The 21,421-nt window shown below is 42.4% G+C and overlaps 1 protein-coding gene across 1 annotated transcript in view; it reads right to left on the reverse strand.

Moving 5' to 3' along the window:
* CADPS (calcium dependent secretion activator) overlaps positions 1-17,657 on the reverse strand; it is a 372,013-nt gene extending 354,356 nt beyond the window's left edge. Inside the window, exon 1 of the mRNA XM_018554448.1 lies at positions 17,311-17,657. Within this exon, the coding sequence (XP_018409950.1) occupies positions 17,311-17,646 (336 nt within the window). The 5' untranslated portion in view covers positions 17,647-17,657. The remainder of the gene's footprint in view (positions 1-17,310) is intronic.
* Between the last annotated feature and the right edge of the window lie 3,764 nt (positions 17,658-21,421).

Below are 21,421 nucleotides of genomic sequence, written 5' to 3' on the forward strand. Positions count from 1 at the left end.
CAGTTCCAGCCATTCATCCATGGGGTGCCATCATTTCCATTCCTCTGGGTATAGATGGGATGACATACCCCTGTGCCCAGGTTAATGAATGTGGGCTTTTGCATGCTAGCCCTGAGCTGGTAGAAACCTCTGATGATCGCCACTAAGAGTCCCAGGCCAGACTCCCAAGCAGAGAAACCAACACAGAGTCTCCAAATTCTACAAAAAAGATGGTTAAAGGGAACCTCTCAAACCCACTAACATAACAAACATTAAATGGTAGGAGCAGAAAATACAATTTTCCTGAACGTAGCTTTGGGTTTTGTGTAATCCTTTTTGTGTGCAACCACTGCACCCCAGACCCTTGCTGCAGTCTTGTATCCAACTCAACACATGCCACACCACCCCATTACCAAATAAGAGCACTGTTATTAGCATTCAAGGCACTGTCATTGGAAGTAGAGCATAACTCCAGATGATGTTCAAATTAAGGCTGCAGTTACAGCGTGTACTCCCAGGATGGGGCAACTCCCCAGACCTAGTGAAGAGGATTTCACCAATAACAAAGAGATATGTGGGTGCCTTGTAGGGCCTACTGCTACTCTGTAATTTTGGATTGTTAAGTTAGGAGAATTACTTGACTTAAGGCTGTGAAGAGATATGATGCCAACACACTACCTCAAACAGCAATGTACTTTGCTCAGATAATTTAGATATCTAGTGATTATTAACATCTAAGCCCTTCATGGCCTTAAAAAAGGCCCTATGAACACTTGAAAATAGACCTGACATACCAAGCACAGCTTGAAGCCCAGTGGCCAAATGACTTTTACCACATTCTGGATAGCCCCTTTCATTTCAGTGGTGAAGGGAGGTGGTAATGCACGCTAAATACAGGCCAGGAACTCACTTTGGCAGACAGTCAGTACTGGCCAGGAACTTACATTGGTAGACACTCAGCAGGCCAGGAACTCACATTGGTAGACACTCAGCAGTCCAGGAACTCACACTGGTAGACACTCAGCAGGCTAGGAACTCACAATGTTAGACACTCAGCAGGCTAGGAACTCACAATGTTAGACACTCAGCAGGCCAGGAACTTACATTTGTAGACACTCAGCAGGTCAAAAACTCAAACTGGTAGACACTCAGCAGGCTAGGAACTCAGAAGAGTAGACACTCGGCAGGCCAGGAAATCACACGGGCAGACAGTCAGCAGGCCAGGAACTCACATTTGTAGACACTCAGCAGGCCAGGAACTCACACTGGTAGACACTCAGCAGGCCAGGAACTCAAACGGGTAGACATTCAGCAGTTTAGTACCTCACATTGGTAGACACTCAGCACAGGCCAGGACCCCAAAATAAATGGTAAACATTTAGCTAAAGCCAGAAACTTATGTTGTCAAAACCTTAGCACAGGCCAGTAACTCAATTTGGTAGACACAGCACAGGTGAAGATATCAATTTGGTAGACTTGTAGCACAGGACAGGAAGTCACTTTGGCAGACACTGAGCAATGACCAGGAACTCACATTGATAGACGCTGAGCAATGGCAAGGAATTCACATAAGTAGATACTGAGCAATGGCCAGGAGCTCACATAGGTAGACATTGAGCAATGACTAGGAACTCACATTGGCAGATACTGAAAAATGTTGAAGAACTCACATTGGTAGACACCGAGCAATGGCTAGGAACTCACATTGGCAGACACTGAACAATGGCCAAGAACTCACATTGGTAGATATTTGGCAATGGCCAGGATCTCATATTGTTAGACACCTGGCACAGAACAGGACCTTACAGGACACAATGCTATAGCGTATTAGTTTAAGATAGGCTATATCAGTTCATTGAATGTTTTTCCATCTTGGCTAAAGCTTCTCTTTAAATCAAACATCACATTACAAGAAATCATTATCTTCCTCTCTTGACAATCTATTTTGGTCATTAGAAGGATGTCATTATTACATTGCTAAATATAAACTGTAGCTAATTACAAAGCTTCTCCCTTAAAATCCTGTTTTTCAGGTAAACAGCACCCTGAGCAATAATTTTGTTTTTCTGTTTCCAACATGACAATGTCAATAAAACACTGTATTTTATGGTTTTCTCTTGTAGTAAAGCTTTCCATATGATGAAGTTTGCAATTATATTGCTTCCAGCCTGCCTCAATAAATCTTCCAGTGATTCAGTTTCTTGTGAGTTGCAAAGAATGGTTGATTTTTGTATCGCTCTTTGACTAAGTGACTACAAATCTTTAGTCGCCAGACAAACTTCTGATTAGTGCATGGAGGATTGTCGTGGTGTTAGAGCACCTCATTAAGAAAAGATACACCTTGCCTGTCTATCCCTTCTTTTTCAGTGCCAGAGCTGGTTTTAAAGGGTTAGTCCTTCCATAGTGATACTTTAGCTATAGGTGGAGAGTGGTGGGCTGTACCAACTCCCGGTTCATAATACAGGGCAAGAATTCAAGAACCATTTTGTCTAATCCAGGAGCCAGGAGGATAGTTTTAGAGCACCAGCTTCATTGACCACAACTAGAGAAAACCTCAAACGTTAGGTGCCAGCTGTATTTTATAAGGGGCATTGGCTACCTGGCTCCTAGGATTTGTCTAGCCCTTTTATATTGTGTCTTGGATGGTTTCCTAGAGGGAACCCCACACCATAATTTAACTCCTGTCCAACTCTAACCAGAACTTTAAATTCAGTTGTGGATAGACTGGAGAAACTCTTAGAGACTCTGTCGGGTTTTAATTACTATCGGAGTCTCTAGTCAGGGAATGGCTAGAGACAAGATTTGTCTAGCCCTTTTATATTGTGTCTTGGATGGTTCCCTAGAGGGAACCCCACACCATAATTTAACTCCTGTCCAACTCTAACCAGAACTTTAAATTCAGTTGTGGATAAACTGGGGGAACTCTTAATTACTATCTGAGTGTCTAGTCAGGGAATTATGGATTTTTTTGCAAAGGGGACATAGACAAAAACATAAAAACATTTTTAGTAGAATGAGGATGGGTGAGAAGTTTTTATTGATATGTGTCTTCCCTATTGCATTGCACTCCCCATTTTCTGTGCAGGTGCCACACGGACCGGAAGGGAGTCAAAATTGCCCCATTAGGGCCACAGGCAGAACTAACCCCCCCCCTAAATTGTAACTCTACCAGAATGAGGAAGGGTTAGAATTCATGACAATATTTTATTGATTTGTTTCTTTTCTGTGGGGCTGCACCCCAACCAAATTGCCAAATTGTAACTCTACCATAACTAAAAAGAAAAAAAACTGTCTGGAATTAGGGCTTAAATGGCATTTTATAGAGTGTTTTGTATATAATTTATTGTTCTAAAAAATAAAAATTATAAATGGTTTTACATTTGTAAGCAATTATGAAAAATTAGATATTAATATTTCATATTTATCATTTTGTGCCAGAATGTGGAGCTCTTTGCTACATTTCCTATGTTTACCAGGCTATTGAAAACTTTTTTTGCCAAAAAATAAACAAACAAACCCTGTAGTATACTGAAATAGCTAAAGCTCAAATTGCACATATTGCTAAATGAGTCATAGGAGTGGCTCTAATTCCTAACCCTGCTCTGTACAGCTCAATGTAGCGTTTCACTTAGAGAGGCAGTCTAAAAGGGAGTTGTGGATTGATTATAAGATTAGAGTGATGTATTTGACAACTTTTCATAATTATAGTTTTTTGTCCTGCAAGCCCCTCACCAAGAACAGCACCAGATGCTTTTTTTTCACTCCTTGGATCTCCTAACTGTTGTTAGTGCTGCTTCACTAGGACCTGTGTTGATGTTTTTTTTTGTTGGAAATCGGAACTGCTCCTCTCTCTGTACAAGGTTATGGCAATGCACAAGCAGCTTGATGCAGCTTAGAAGGAGGTCAATACGGGTTAAATAAACTAGTCAAAAAATTCTAAATGATCTCAGAAACTGATGACAAATACAAGCAGAATGCACCTGAAAGCACGATGCATTTGGCCATCAAAACAAGCCCATTGACACAAGTCCTAAAAAAAGCCTAAAAAACACTTTCCTTTCCAAGAATATAAAGACAGCTGCAGGCAGAGCCTATGATCTATCTATATGATAACAATTAGTCAGAGCACCTATGCTTCACGGTAGATGTCCACAGACACTGGAGAGCAGCCACTTGCTCGGGATCTTGTATTTGTCTAAGCTTAAATGGAAAGTCATTCTACTGAAAGAATGACCGATACAATTTACCTTTATGCTGCACATAAACAAACTTTTTGGCTGCTCTTGATTTATTAATAACATTTGTGGTGACAGCACTGTCTGCTCTATGTACTGGAGCTCCGGAATAAATCTGGCTGTACAAACAATCTATGTTGTTATAGAGAATTGGCAGGTATTTACTCCATGGACTCATCGCTGCATGGCATGTCTTTATCTTTTGCGGTCTTGATTCACCTCTAGAACTGGGAAATATAAACTCTGACTTCTCTTGCCAAGCTTTGAGCAAACTTAAGGCCGTCGCAATGTTCAGGAACTACATATCCAAGCAGATGGGACTCCAATGAAGCCTTCTCGATATAGCTTCAAATGAATAGTAATACAAGTCCAAGGTTGCAGCACTCCAATATGAATGTATTAGAACACCTTACTAAATTGGCACACTCTCTGCTATACCTACAAGAATAGAGACAGGCAAATGTGAGCAGCAAGTAAGAGAGACTAATGCCCTGACTATACCTGTTAGTACTGCTGAGTAACATTCAGTACCAAGACGATAAGCAATGGAGCAGGTGGCAGTGAGTTACAGGGCATCAGTGAACTGCATTTGTTTGACCAAATCCAAGCTGTATATGCTGATGCTGCAGTGATGGCAGGGGAGTTCTGTGCTCCCCTGTCACTGCCCATGCACTGCCTATAAAAGCCACCCATGGACTTCCTGCAGGAGGAGGGCTCTTAGGAGCCCCTGAATATACATAGGAAGTCCTGTAGACCTCTCCCCTGCCTGCTACTGAGCCTGAATGATATACAAACTTGTGATAACATCTCCATGAATAAAAACATTCATATCTACAGGCCAAAAAAATAAAAAATACAGGTAAAATGTACTTTTTTTCAGTTTACTGATACAGTGACAGGAAGGAAGTACTGGACAAATATTGTCTGATGCCCGGAAATGAGCTTTACATCTCAAATGCTGAGATCAATAATCTTTAAAACTGCCCACCAGCCCCAAAAGTTTCCACCATAAAGCCAACGTTGGAAACCCACGACGAAGCTGCAGGTGAGTCACTGCAGGCGGAAGCCAACTGCATCTTGTTTTCTTTTTTTTGGCATTTGACTAAAAGCATCTCTCTCCTGTTGAGTCACAGGCCTGTTCCGATGCTTTTAGATATACTACCGCAGTTACATCAATTGCTTACACAGAAATAATGACACAGCCTCCTCAGTCATACATATCCCAAGAGGACAGCGAGCGTCTGATTTGTATTATACAGTGCAAAGAAGATCTAAGTTAGTGTTACTTTAATGAATTAAGCCAGTGTCTTATCAGCGGGGTACAGAGACACATATTATAAAAGCAGATATTATATATTTTCCTCATTTTTTTTGCATGTGTTTGCCACTAAGGAATATTTATAAAGCAAATAAAAATATTGATGGATCCTTAAAAACAAATGAATAATGATCTCCTAATACCCTCAAAGCAGCTTTATCAAACAGGCTGAAATAACGATGCACAAGTTATACATAAAGGATACAGTGCGATAGATCTATTGATGAAAATATTGTGTTTTTTTATAAATTGATAGTAACAGTGCTCAAAATAAAATAAAAATAATACTATTATGTACATATGCACATTAATATTCAGCAGCTTGCAGGATTTTTTTCAAGAGCCAGTTCCAGTTGTTTAGGTGTATTTGCTACAGTGTACCTGGGATTTGTCCAACCCTGATTTTATATATATATATATATATAGATATATATATATATATACATACACACACACATATAGTAAAGGTCAGTCCCAACAATCCTCAGTGTCCATGAATCCTCACTCACCAATGAGCTTATTTTTTCCTTTCACTGTCCAGTCACAGGCTGCAGGAGAGACAAGAACCAACTTAAAGCAGACCTTTACCCCCTTTCACTAAAAATCACATCAGCATTCAGCTCTGCATGCTGATACGAAATCATCTTACATTCATTAGTTAAACAAACACACTGTAGTTTTAATTTACTTACAATTTCTTTTTTCCACTTCCTGTTCCACTTTGGCACAATGGTGCAATGGTGCCCAAGCATTGCATCCTGGGAAGGTTACATCAGCAGAGCATTGCTGAGAAATCTCATCTGTAATCTCACAAGAATTCAGGGAAAGGCATTTTCCTCCCCTGAGATGATGTGCATGATCATATGTGCTAGTCACCTGTGCCAGAGTTCCAGGAAGTAAAGGGAGATATAGTAACCTGCCCTTAGTTAAAATTGACACTGTGAGAAGACTGGGCAAGAACAGAAAAATAAGGTATGCAAAAAATAAAAATCAGGCAGGTATTTAGAAGTTTGTAGATTGTCATTACTAAACATTTCTAAAGATGCCTTTGTTGTAATTTTGAAGATCTGGGTAAAGATCCTCTAACTTCAGCAGAGAAAATTAATGTCTCCTAGCCTGCCAGACAGGGCTGTTCTTTATGACTGAGCTGTGCAAATCGCAGGACTGGATGAACAGCATGTGTTATGGTGCAATTACAAAGTCGCCTCCTATGCGTTATGCTCCTAAGGAAGTCTGCCGGGACTTATTTTAAGTCAAATATCTATTGGATCTTTCATTGTGGCTAAAAAGAGCATTTGCTGCTTACATGTCCACCAGAACATATAGTATTGCATTTGCTGCCATTACTGGAACATCTGAATCTCATCACGAGAGCATGTGTAACAGCGCAATTATGAAGCTGCCTCCTATGCTTTTTATGTTTTCTTTTGATTGTCCTGTTATTTTTTGAGAGACACAAGATTTTGAGATAGATGTAGAACTGTATCTGTTTGGATGTATTATATATTTATGAAGCCATGAATAGTACATTCCACTGATCATCCACTTCTGATTTTAGGCCCAATGTCTATTGAATCTTTCATTGCAGTTATAAAGAGCATTTGCCATTTACACGTCCACCAGATCAAGTTCCATTAGCTGCCATTACCTGGACATCTGAATTCGGAATTCTAACACCAGCTTTATTTATAATATGTGACTTTTACATCCACTGGGCCTGTGCTATTTTGGACTGGATTGCATTAGATTGATCCTATTAGCAGTCTGCCATTGATTTCTATGGATAAAGTGCCACGCTCAAAACCACTCACTCATCGACATCCTACAAATGTATTCAACGATCAAAGCAGGAGAATGTGCCAGGATTCACCTTCTTTTGGTAAAAATATTCTCCAATGTTTCTTAAGGGAGAACTATGGGTTTAAGGCTTTTCCCCATAGTTCTCCTTAGGGTAACGGGAGGACACAAACTAGCGTCCTCCCGTCACCCTACCTCGCGGTATACTGAGACGCGGCAGCTGAAGCGGATCCCGACAATTATGCCGGGATCCACCCAGCTGCGTGACTGACAGCTGGCTTTCCCTATCTAGAGGCAGAGCCAGCTGTACCCGCCCCCTCCCCCGTCCGTTCCGCCAGTCAGTGCTGGCGGATCAGAGCGGGGAGGGAGGAATCCAGCCCCTCCCTGTCACGGCAGAGAGCTGTGACAGGATCCCAATCTACTGAGCCGACCTGTGACAGTCTCATTGTCACAGGTCGGCTAGAACTATGAGGTGAGTGAAAAGCACTCACCTCATAGTTCTCCTTTAAGCATGTTAGTCCTGTGCATTTGAGAACCCGTATGGATCACACCATGTAATTTTTGGAGTCAGTCATGTCAACCAGTAAAACCAGTCATTGAATTACTAATGATATTTACTAGACAATGCAACTGGAATAAAGTCCACTCAATGTATACTTACATGAGATCTGTTTAATCTACTGCACCCGGAATCCAGAAATAACTTCTGCGTCAGTTGGGGTGAACTTCCTGAAGCCGGTGCTGTGCAGAGGTTTGTCTGCTTTCTATATCACTAATCATATTCAGACTTCCTAGGTAGGTCAGAATCTGATTGGTGTATACTAGGGGTGAAAAAATAAATATGGAATTCAAGAGCCAGTCTGTCCAATGCAGGAGCCTGCAGGATTTTTTAAGAGGTCAGCTCCATTGACCAACGGCTAGAAAAAAAACCCAAAAGTTAGATGCCAGCTATAATTTTAAAGGAGAATTGGCTACCTGGCTTCTGAAATGTGTCCAGCCCTGGAGTATACCATCAATAGTGTTTTATCAAGGGCATCACAACCTCATTTCTATACTGTCTACATGTGCAATAACATAATTTGACCACACAGAAAAAAACGTACCGCCATGTGCAATGTGTTGAAAATGGTATTTCTCTTTCTTTAATTGTGTATACTTCCATATATACTCCAATGCATTATAGAAACATTGCAGTGTCATCAGATGCCTCAGACTATTTTAAACCTGGTCAGCTCAAGGGGAACATGTGAAACACTGCAATAGCCAGAGTTACTCCAGTGCATCCCTATTATGGTATTATTCAAGTCTGAAGCTGACAACTTTTTCTCCATTCAGAGCAGCTTGCAACAGGTTACACAGCAGGGAAAGCCTCCCCGCTGTGTAACCTGTCATGGATGGAGCACTGCCTGTTAATTACAGGCGGCGCTCCATCCAACTTTTGACAGCTAAGTTAGGTTACACAACAGCGGGCTTCCCCACTGCTTGTGTAACCTAACATAGTCAGGCAAGAGCTGCAACAGCCTCTACTTGGTGTTAGAGACTTGAGCTCTGTGGATGGTTTGGACCAATCGCAAAGAAAAATTGGTCCAAGCTGTCCAATGAAAAAAAAGGAAGAGAACAAAACAGCACATCGATCCGAATGCCTCACCAGTGACAAGCAAGTGAGGGACAGGGAGGCTATTCCCTGTCTCCTCCCTCTCCACACATAGCTTGGTGGCCGGGTTAGGGGTTGGGCATGGGCGGACTGGGGCGAAGCTTCAGCGGGCTGGTGGTGGGCTGTCGGCAGGCAGGTGGGGTGCTCACTGCTCAGACATTGCAAGACTCTGACCTCCCTCTCATGCCTCTCCCAGAGGCAGAGGCATGAAGGGATTTGTAGCAAGGTAGCCTGGGCAAATTACAAAGTAACCCTTGAAATGGGGCTACCTCCGCACTGCAAGGGTTACGTGCTCATTTTGGTCTAGGATCTAAAATAGTATTTTTAATCAATAAATGCGAGGAGCACTTGAACCTGACGAGGAGCAGTGATGTCATTCAAAAATTAAAACAAAGGTTTGACCAGCTGCAATAAGTAATATCATTATATAAAAGTAAGCAAATCAACCATTAAAAGGACTGAATCTAAAACAAAATTAAATAATTGTAAGTAAATGTTGTTAAAAAAAGTACATCCTGTATATTTATACTGATGAATACATGAGTTAAAAAAAGAAAAATTGGGGGCAAAAGATGGACAGAGAAATTTGGTTTCAAAAGAGAAACAGTTGGGGTTAACGTGTAGGTACCCCCAAACCTTTAGTCTATCGAGGAACTGACAAACCATGCTGGAACATCTACTTGCCCAGCTGCTAAAAGACCACACATTGTTACCTGTTGCTTTCCTGGCAGATACAAATGAGAAAATAGCTATATATCAGTCTCACATAAATAATTCATCATAACTGTATCCCAACCGGATATTACTATGACAGCATTCCTTACATAACTTTAACATTACACATATAAAGGACATGCAACCCTAACTACATTCACATACATATTTATTTATCACAATAGCCAAACAGAAATTAACAAAACCCTTAGCAGCCAACCATATTTAATTGTTCTGACGGTTCCAAAGTGCTGAAAAGTTAAAGTTTCCCTACTTAATTTTAGTATTAAAGTCAAAAGAAATTTAAGTTATTTCAAATGCAAATCACTTACAATGGATTCTGATCCTTAACGTTTAAAAGCTTCCTGCATAATCATCTGGTTCCCTCAGCACTGGTCCTGATATCTTGCTTTAGGGTGGCTCCTTTCCCTTGCAGGGTCCAATGGAGCCACCCTTGTGTGTGCTAGTAAGCTGTGTGTGTCTCCACAAACACACAAAGTTGAGAAATGTCACCAGCACACCAATTCAAACGTGAAAAAGATCCATTTAATGACACAAACCTGTCATACAAGGGAAGCACTTTAGGGGCCTCACACGGTCCCCTTCATCAGGCTCAGAATGACAGCTCAGGCTGTGACATTTCTGAACTTTATGCTATTTCACGGGGCCATACGTGGTCATTCAAAGCACCCACCTGAACTGTACAGGTTTTTTCATTTGAACCCGGTAAGGAGTGCAGCAGGATACATATTGATCCACAAACACACAGACACAGCAAGGCAAGCCTCTCCCCTACTCCCCACTCCTTCCCCCTTCACTTCGCCAACCTAGTGGACAGACAGTTGCTGAAGGCTTTGTTGTTCCTTGCAGGGATGTGCAGGGAAGCTGAGTTAAGAGAGTTGGAGCCAGTTGTTCGAAAACATGATGACTGTATGTGCTTGGGTAAAAATGTAGAAATACTTTGCTGGGCAATTTATATTTGTTTATTCTGCATTCATTATTTTAAAAAAGGCTGAGAGTTTAATACTACTTTAAAGCTGGCTTTATGCATTTTACTAGTGGTTAAAGATGCGGTAACACATGATTAGTTCTGAATTTCACCTAATGCACCATACAAACACACAAGGAGCAGTGCACCATAGCAAATAACGCATGTTAAAATGTGTGCAGTAACGCACTGCAACACTTTCAGATGTATCAAGCGGTTCCTCTCCCTGAGCATCGTGTCTATATTTTAATACGGCATGGCTATGCATGGCTCTGCCTACATGGTCGCATCATTCATTCACATATTCATACACAGGATGAACAAATGAATATACAGTGGCGGAGGGACTTGTGGCTCTCAATGGAGCACACAGGCGATGAATTACCACACTTAACTAACTTCCTCCAGCCCCATTAATTAAGGTCTGTACCTCGGTATGGAGAGGCTGCAAGAGGCCTGGGCATTGTACCCGCAATCCATTGATCACGGTTGCAAATACTTTGCAAATTAATTTTTTTATTCAATGTGGATACATTTATACATTTTTTGCAGAAGGTAGAATCAGCCTTTAATAAAAAAAACTTGTTTTCATCTCTTTTTCATCCTGTGTTTCATCTCTGTACTGCTGAACTTTTGCAGCCACTTCCCGTCCACATGCATTCCAGAAATGGCTAAATTACATTTCTCGAAGTGGGGTTCACTGGTGACAACAGTGGACCATGCAACCATAATGTGTACAGAAACAGCAGGTGCAGTCTCAATGGGAAGCCCATGTGACAGGGTGACAATGCAGTAGAACACTTGGAGGATAAGGTCAGATTGTTACTCCAAATCAGTGGTGGGCTAATTATTATAGAATTCAGGAGCCAGTCTGTCCAATCCAGGAGCCAGCAGGATTTTTTTAGGGACCAGCTTAATTGACAACAAAATCAGTCACCAGCTGTAATTTGTAAGGAGCATTGACGACCTGGCTCCTGAGATTTGTCCATCTCTACACTAAACAGTAAAGCTGGCCATACACTGTTCTATTTTTTTCGTTTAACCCACGGGCTGAATGAAAAAAATAGAACAGATTCCTCCATCAACGCTACAAACGTTGATCGAGGAATCTCCTGCTGCCTGCATTGTATTTTGACAACGGCCGCTGTCAGAATACTCAAACAGTGCCAGAAGCTCATTGGCTGCCTGCTCTGTTCATTCGAAGATTTTCCAACTGGCTCAATCGATCAGCTGATCTGAAATGCCAACCAAAGGGGTGCCAACAGCAGCACCCACTGTGCCAATTTTGGCCCGTTCTTCAGGAAATAGGCATAGTGAATGGCCACCTTAAGTGACTGATCAAGGACCTTCATGGCAGGATCATCATTTATCTTAATAAAAGCTGCATTTATAAATAAATGAACATGACTTTTTAAATGAATATAACATGTTAAAAATAAATACGGTTTTAGAGATTGAACAACCGATCAGAACATTGTTCAGTTGTTCAATCTCTACATTACCTTAACACCAGGCCTGTAGGAGACAGGATGCAACAATCGTCTGGGTACATTTGTGACTAAGAAAATACAGACACCACCAAAGCAGGATAATCAAATAACACAAGCGCTAGCGATAATAATTTATAGAATCAGATGGAACGCAATCCCAATAATCTAACACAAGTTTGGGGCGTTTTTCTGTATTTCCTCCATCAACAAAGCCCTTCAAAAATAGTAAACTCTATAAACGAACATGAACCCATAATCATTTCTCTGCGTGTCTTTAACTCTTTACCAGGAAATCATCCCTTATCTCTTCTTCTGAATAATTAGAAAAGCACACAATGTGGAATGATCTGCATAGCATAGTATTAAAAAGCAGGCCATCGCACAACGGGAATTGTTCAAATGCTGTAACAATAAGCACATTTACTTTGTACAAATCATTGAGGATTATTGAATGAGATGAGGGATAGTGTGTCTTGTACGGTAGGCAGCAGTAACCAGTCAAGAAGCATTTTTCATTATTCTCAATGGTCCCAATGATGCTTTTTGGTTTCACTGGTTTACTGCACACTATCATTGCTCTTTTCGGGGTTTTACAAAGTAAGCCTCAGGAAGCTGTTCTGCACACAGTGCAGTGGGTAAATTATAGCCAAGTTGCTAATTAAATCATGCAGAAATTAGATTATGAACTATTTGGAGTAATGCCATTCTTATTTAATATAATAGATGTATGATAGATAATTGTTTACGCATATCTCCCAGCAAAAAATAAATAAAAACTCCCCTTGCAGTAGAGCCACCCTCGAACTGGAACTGCAAGGGTTAACTGCTCAGGTAAGTATTTCATATTTGGCCACTTTTTTTATATTGTGGCATATATCTACTGCTTGCTTGCAGTAGATATATGCAAAAAAAAATTATATGAGACTTTAATTCTACTTTAATACCATGCTGAAAGAAGCTAGCATGTAAGCCACTCTGGGCCACTAACTACAGTTCAGCTTTCATCTGTGCTAGGGATGTTCAGGTACCAGTTCAGATACCAGTGCCGATAATTGGCATTTTCACAAGAACTACCAGGGTTGTAGCTGGGATATGGCTCTGGTGCTCCACCACTGTCTTGAAATCGTTAGTTTGTATTGATTTAGAAAAACTGTTACATGACACTAAACAAAAATGTATCAGTACTTGTATCTGTGAGTACTTGGACAAGTATCAGTACTTGTACTTGAAAAAATGGTATATGTGCATCCCTTATATATATATTTATAAATCATACATAAAAACAGAGATGTACAAATCCCAAGAGCTCTGTGTGCTCCTTAATAATGACAGCTGCCTCCTAACTTTTGAATTTTTCTCTAGTCTAGTCTTGGAGCTGGAAAAGTATCAGTACTTGTACTTGTACAGAGCACGGTACTTGGTATCTGAACCGCCATAATTTGTGCTATAACGCTTATATTTAAGTATATTTAAACCCAATCACTAAACTCTCATACATAATATTTCACACAATAATGTAATTTCAAAAGTGATTTTAAATATCTTTAAATTTGCAGCTTTCAGTAAAATAATACCTGGTGATCCTGCCTTGCCCTTGTTCCGGCACTTCCGGTTAAGGGACGATAATGCTCCAGCTTTCTCTCCTAATTGAGCTCCTGTAGCCTGCCACTGCAACTGGCCATTATAACATACATTACGCAGGCATAGGACACTATTGTCACCATCAGATAGCCTGCCCTGAGAAAATCCATGCAGTCATCCATGGAGTGCATGTGGGTAGGAAGTGACTGCAAGGAGGCTTCAGGAGACCAGCTGCATAAGGAGATAAAAACAAATCTGAAAAATAAGTATTTTATCAATTCAACATTATTTTTAAAAATAGGTGATTGTTTTATTACTATGGTGCTTTAGCAAACTAAATGTGATTCAGTTAGTGTTAAGCTGATTCTCATTTTTTATAGGGCTGGCATCTCTTTTTTAGTAAATAAGGCTGGGCTGGTTCACTGGATGCTATGTACCATATGATGTTCAAGAATAAATCAAATAAAACAGCAATGGAATGAGATGAAATGATGGCCCCTGTAGTTTAATCCGTAGGTATATCTTTCAGCCACAAGTGACTCAATGGTTGTCTATCGGCAAGGGGTCTGCTTGGGCTTCCTTTAATGTCAAAGAATCAAAGGCAGAGCTGCTATGGCTGGGGATGAGCCAATCCCAGGCTGGGGTCTTTGATGTATTGTTGAGTTATGTACCAAGGTTTGCCAGTTTCCATTAGCACACAGGCACCTTCACGACGCTCTGAGGCTCTGCCAGATAAGCTTTCTTGGAGATCCAGACATGGAGATGCAGGGCCACCATGTTATGACCACCAAAGAGTCCATGCAATCTGTCCTATGCTATACAGTTATTTAATCAATATACACAACAATGTATCAATGTATATGTGTCTTTATTGAAAGGTATTATTGGGGCTGATTTACCATTAGGCATGGTAGCCATATAGTGCTCAAGATTTGTCCCAAGTGCACCACACTCTTTATCCTTCCTTTCTTTATACAAAGTCCATGCACCAATGTGTGCACATCTGAACACGGAATATATGATCGAACTTTCCAGAGGGATATTATTTAGGATTGATATTTACAAGAAGAGCAATTGTGAACACTTTGATTGCATGTATTGTTTAGCACTTATTTTTTTATAGAGATTTGTTTATTTATTTATTGTTCTAGCTGAAGCGCAGCACATTCATTATTATAATCTGATACATTTGGGTAACACTTCTTATAGTGCTTGCAGCTACACAAGGTTTGGCGCGAGGTGCTATTTGTCACAAGGTAGCCATATACTTCTATAGGTGCCAAAGGCAAAAAGGAGGCCTTTCTTTTATTAGAGACACTTATTTTTCTATCATCAGTAGGCATAGTCATCTCATACCAATTGCTTTTGAAATTGAGGTTTATTTACTAAAAGAGTTAAGCCTGTTCACTTTGCACTATGAATTTTTACTTTGCTATAGTGAATGATGTGAAGCTTTGCGAACTTCAACAACCCAATGGTGTACAATGAAAAATCCTGTTTTTTTTATTTCCCCCTGCACGTGATAGTGTATTCTTTACAAAGGACATTCGCCTTTCCTTCGCCTCATTTAATAAGCTAAGTACAAATTCACTGTGCTAGGTTAACAGTGTTCACTCTATTAGTAAATCAACCCCAGTATCTCAATATTGTAAGTCAAGGGTGGGCAACCTTGGCCCTCCAGCTGTGGTGAAGTTACAAATTCCATGGTGCATTCCAAGACTCTGACAGCCACAGGCATGACTCCCAGAGATAAAGGCATGATGGAATTTGTAGTCTCACCACAGCTGCAATTCCAAGGTTGGCTACTCTAGTTCTAAGTCATGTCAGGACCAGGAAAACAAAAAAGGGTTCTGTATAAAAAGTGAACCTATGTTACTTAGGATGCCAAAAGTTGTATGCCTACAGGCTCCAGGGATGAATATCCATCCCTGGGTGTAATGCAATCATTAAATGTGATTAATATTTTGAAGGGGTATAAGGAGTCCATCAGAGGACCATGTGACACGTTTACAGTGCAATGGAAATCGCCTGTTTAGGAATGTACCTATGCCTGGCTGGGTCCCAAACCCTATGTATGAAAACCATGCCACCATGAAAAGTTCCTTCCCCATAGCAATCAATCAGTGTCCATGAGTTGAACATTAAACTAGATTGAATGCTACAGGTGACAACATATGTTCTTGTTAGCACACTTTTCATATATAATGCCCTTTATTGCCTTTGCAGATAGATGATGTCAGTGCACTGTTCCCTTTAATGATGCTCCTGTGAATTGAGTAATGCTTCTATGTATCTATACAGGATTCTTCCTTTTAAAAATGCTTCCATGACCTCTGGTGAACAGGACTGTAACAACACATAATGGAGCACCATGGCAGTTAGGTTTAGGGCCCCCTCTCGCTTCCATCGCCATTTTAACCACAATGCCTCTATTAAGGCCTGTGACATTCTAAATTATTATCTGGTTGCACTGTAATAGCTTCTGCAGCAAACAGGCGACTAGGTTAAATGCATTTGTTTTATCAAAAAAAACTCTGAATATGCTACTAAACATTCAGGGCCAGACCGCAGTGAGTCCCCTTGCTACTGGGCCCTGTAGCAGTCTTCGACGTCTACACCTATGCCCTTGCTGCAGACAGCAAGGGTCACCAGAACCCCCCAGAGGGTCCTCGTAAATGCCCTGCTGGTTCTCTACCACTAAAGCAGGTAATGTTAAAGCCAAGGCCCCATTAGACTCAACGGCCAACTAAGTGCCCTGCTCTCTGCTCTTGCATACCTTTTGTTTTCCTTCCAACCCAAAGACATGGCCCCGGGGACTTCACCACACAAAGCCCAGGATGATTTACTGACACTGCAATAATTCCAGCACGCTGCACATAGGTGTATCGATTGAGCTTAACCATACCCTTGCAACATCTCTTGCAACACGCCGAGAAGACACGGCGCCGCACCCTTGGTCCGCACGGCTTCCAATAAGCTGTCAAGCAGCCGAAGGCACCGGCGTAGCAAGGGCCAGGGAACACATCCCTGCTTCTATGAATGGACGGTCTGCTGGATGTGAGATAAACAAATGATCCTTCCTGTATCAAGCTCACAAGCCATCCCTTTCCTTCCCTCCCCTCTCTCTGCCGGCATTCCCGCTCTCGCCCTATAGGTGGCTCTGTTCCATGGAACCAAGCACTGGTGACGCCTATGGAGGAGAGCTGGGTTATGGGAGGGCGCAGATGCTGTGATTCTATAGCTCCCATTGATTTACTCTCCTAACGTGAGCCCCAAAGAGGGTGCACAAAAAAAAAATTAAAATCGATGCATTGCTCTGGTACTACAGAAAGCAGCAACAGTAGGGTGGCCTAAGCACACATCCCCCCCTTCCCAACCTTCCTAAAGGATGCTGCTGCAGAAGCTCTTGGCCATCCATTAATGTTAGCAGATACACTTCAGTGATCAGGTGACAGTTCACCCCCCTCCTTCCCCAGCCAAGAGGTTTTGCAGCAGCTGTCCATGGTCCTTACAGTGCATAGGAAGGGGGTCTCATCCTCTATTGTTCTGCTCACCTTCTGCTGCCTCCTCGCCATGTCGGTGGGCTGCTTGGCATTGAAGGGGTAGGCGATACATCTCATGACAAACACATAGAGCTGCAGCTTCCTCTTCCTCTCCTCATCCTCCTTCTGCAGCCTCTCCAGCTCTTCCTTCTCCTTCTCGCTGACCACCGATGGACTGGGGCTGGACGGCCGGACGCTGCTGCTCCTGCTGCTGGGCTGTAGACCCCCGGAGCTCTCGCTGGTCCGGCTGGGGGAGAGCCGGGCCCCGGTGCTGGGAGCCAGCACCTCCTTGCATTCCTCTTCCACTATCTCCTCCGATTCCTCCTCGCTGGAAGACGGGTCCAGCATCTTTGCTCTCGCTGTGTGGCTGTCCGCAGGGGGACGACGACCTGGACGGGGGTACCCTGGGATGGGGAGGGGGAAGGTCTGCTGGTGCACCCTACTTTAATCCCGGGCAGGAAGGCAGCAGCGAGCTCCGGATCAGGCAGGACCTGATGGTGCAGCTAAGTGCAGACTAGGCATTGGCGGTGCTTACGTGTTTAACTCTCTCCTCCCCTGCACTCTTACTGGAGAAAGGCAAGCGGAGAGAGACAAAATACTGCCGATGGGGGCCGTCCCATTGATCATTTGTGCCTGTAATCTGCTAATGTGCCGCGGCAGATGGTGCCTGCTCTTTGTCTGCGGGCCAATAAATCCCGAGAGCGCAGGAGGATGACCAGAGGGCGATGGGGGGGACTTGGGGTGGCCGCAGAGGGGTGACCTAGCCACGGGGAGGGGGGGTGTCACAGTGCTGGGGGAAGAATAATGCAGCAAAGGGGATGATTACTCAATGATGAGCTGGGGTCTGAGAGAGCTGGGGTTGTCAGAGAAGGGGTTGTGAAAAAAAGTAAGTGGGTGCTGAGTATTGTCAAAGAAGAAAGTGGGTGCAGGCACATATAGGGAATGTTAGAAAAGGAATTGGATGATGGGGGTTATTAGAGAAGGATGTGGCTATAGGGAATGTCAAAGAAGGGGGTGAAAGGGTTGTGAAAAAAGTAAGTGGGTACAGGGGTTGTCAAAGAAGAAAGTGGGTGAAGGCACATATAGGGAATATCAGAGAAGGAAGTGGATGCAGGGGGTTATTAGAGAAGAATGTTGCTATAGGGTATGTCAGAGATTAAGGGGTGCAGGGTTGTGAAAAAAAGTAAGTGGGTGCAGGGGTTGTCAAAGAAGAAAGTGGGTGCAGGCACATATAGGGAATATTAGAAAAGGTAGTGGATGATGGAGGTTATTAGAAAAGAATGTGGCTATAAAGGATGTCAGAGAATAGGGGGTGCAGGGTTTGTAAAAATAAAGAAGTAAGTGGGTGCAGGAAATATTAGATGTAGGGGTTGTTAGAGAAGTGGGTGCAAGGTATGACAAGAAAGATAACCTGGTGTAGGGGCTGTCAAAATATAAATGGGTGTAGAGGTTGTCAAAGAAGTAAGGGGGTGTAGAGGTTGTCAAAGAAGTAAGTGGGTGTAGGGGTTGTCAAAGAAGTGGGTGCAAGGGATGTAGGAAATATTAGATGTGGGGTTTGTTAGAGAAGTTGGTTTAGGGTAGAAAAGAAAGATAACCTGATGTTTGGGTTGCCAATGAAGTAAGTGAGTGTAGGGGTTGTTAATGAAGTAAGTGAGTGTAGGGGTTGTTAATGAAGTAAGTGAGTGTAGGGGTTGTTAATGAAGTAAGTGAGTGTAGGGGTTGTTAATTAAGTAAGTGGGTGTAGGGGTTGTCACTGAATTGAAGGGGGGGAGGGTTTTTCAAAGAAGTAAGTAGGTGTATGGGGTTGTAAAATAAGTAAGTGGGTGCAGGGGATGTAGGAAATATTAGATGTGGGAGTTATTAGAGAAGTGGGTGTAGGGTATGACAGAAAGGTTACCTGGTGTAGGGGATGTCAAAGAAATAACTGGGTACAGAGGTTGTTAAATAAGAAGATGGGTTCAGTGGTTGACAGGAAAGAAAACTGTCAGAGAAGTAACTGGATGCAGAATGTCTTCACCACAGTGCTTGGTGATGACAGTGAAATACATAGGACAAGCCACAGATCTGCACAGGACTATAGAGCAGAAAACGATCAGGCTGGAAGAGGACACGTCATCTGCTCACAGAGAGCTGCAAAGGGGAAAGTGTTCCAGTGAAGTGGACCTGTGTAAAAAAACAAGGCAGCAATACGCTTATGAGGGAGTCAATGAGGGAGTGCAGCAATGACTGCAGTGGGAGCTGTCCAGCACAGCATGAAGCTGCAGGTTGAAGCTCTGGCTGTGTCAATTTGCGGATATTAGAGAAGGTTAGTGATGTAACTAGGTGCAGAGCTGGATTCTGATGGCAATTCTAATAGTCATAGAGAGATACACAGAGCAATCAGCACTAAATTAAAATAATACTAAATTAAAGAGGACCTGTCTAGAAACAGGACAGTAAAAGCCTACACTGGGTCCAGTGTTAAATACAGAGGGGAGCTGTCTAACTTCTGATATGGAGAAGTGCTTATATCTGCCTTATAGGGAGGGGGGTGTCAGACAGGTATGAAGTTGGACGAGAAGAGGCGGTCTGAGGATCATAAAGGTATCCAAAAAGCAATCTATCATGGTTTACTGAAGAGCAGAGGACAGGTAAACAATTGCGCTGACAGCGGTTAGGACTGGAGTTGTTCAGCAAGGAGCTGCAGTGTTTAATAACTTCTAAATCCCTGCTGATAAAAACAAGAGGACTGCAACTGCTGTTGTTGACCACATTTAAAAAAATGCTGGCTGGTATCAGGCATGCTGATCCTCTGACTTCGGTATTGCCTGAAAACTGAGCCAAGTGATGTCAGGACCGGTATAGAACAACTGCATTAGTCAGGCATGGGCAGAAACAGAGCTGTATAGAAGTAGACATATTAGGGACTGGGGTGAAGGGGACCTGTCTACAAATCTGTGTACACAAATCAACAGATTAAACATCTTCATCGCCAGTGCTATATTAAATACTAAATTGCAGTGCAGAAGATTTGCCAAGAGAGATCAGCTAACTGCAAAAATAAAGAAATGAGCTTTAGCATGGTCTGTATATGGACAGACGAAAAAAGTGTCAACTCTACACAATTATGAAGGAATAGTCACCAACTATAGTGTGAGAGGCTGTCCAGCAATGGTCTGCAATGTGTAACTACTCGGGAGGAGGGGGGAGCTGGCTGTATCAACACCATGATATAATATACTAAAATGTAGTGCTGAGCACTTGCCAAGAGACAGATCAGCTAACTGCAGAGGTAAAGAATTTAGGATGAGGAGGACCTTTAAATGGACAGAGGAAGACTGTAACAAGTCTAGACCACCATGAGGAAAGAGGCACACAAGTGTGAGAGGCTGTGCAGCAATGGTCTGCAACATATAACTAATGAGGAGGAGGGGGGAGCTGGGTGTATTACCACCGTGATATAATATACTAAAATGTAATGCAGAGGACTTGCCAAGAGACAGATCAGCTAACTGCAGAGGTAAAGAAGTTAGGGTGAGGAGGACCTGTATATGGACAGAGGAAGTTCAATATGGACAAGTCGACCATGAAGGAAGAGGCACACAAGTGTCTGCAACATGAAGGGGGGTGCTGAGTGTATCTCTCTATGGCCACCACCATATAAAATGTTAATACTAAGTTGCAGTGCACATGAACATGTCGGAGAAAGACCAGCTAACTGCAGAGGTAAAGAGTTTAGGGTGAAGAGGACCTGTCCATATGTAACAGAGGAAGATAGTGGCAAGTCTAGACCATCATGAAGGAAGAAGCACACAGCTGTATTGTGAAAGGCTGTCCAGCAAAGATCTGCAACGTGTTACTACAGAAGTACTGAGGGTTTGTGTGTATTGTCTCACATCAGTAAAAATTCAAACGTCTGAATGGTGACTTGCTAAATTAAATGTTGTCAGAGAGGTTTGTAGGTGATCAGAGACAGATGCACACACTGACCCACAGAGCAGCGATCTGTACAAAGGGGTACATGATCAGAGATGAGGCTGAAGAAAAAAGGACCTGTCAGGGAACAAGCAGCATATAAGCAACCAGAAAAATAAATCCCCTGCACATGCAGCAATTAACAAGTGGGGTGGTGTTGTTGGGGGGT

Source organism: Nanorana parkeri, unplaced genomic scaffold (genome assembly GCF_000935625.1).
Source record: "Nanorana parkeri isolate BGI_ZX_2015 unplaced genomic scaffold, ASM93562v1 scaffold9, whole genome shotgun sequence".
Classification (NCBI taxonomy): domain Eukaryota; kingdom Metazoa; phylum Chordata; class Amphibia; order Anura; family Dicroglossidae; genus Nanorana; species Nanorana parkeri.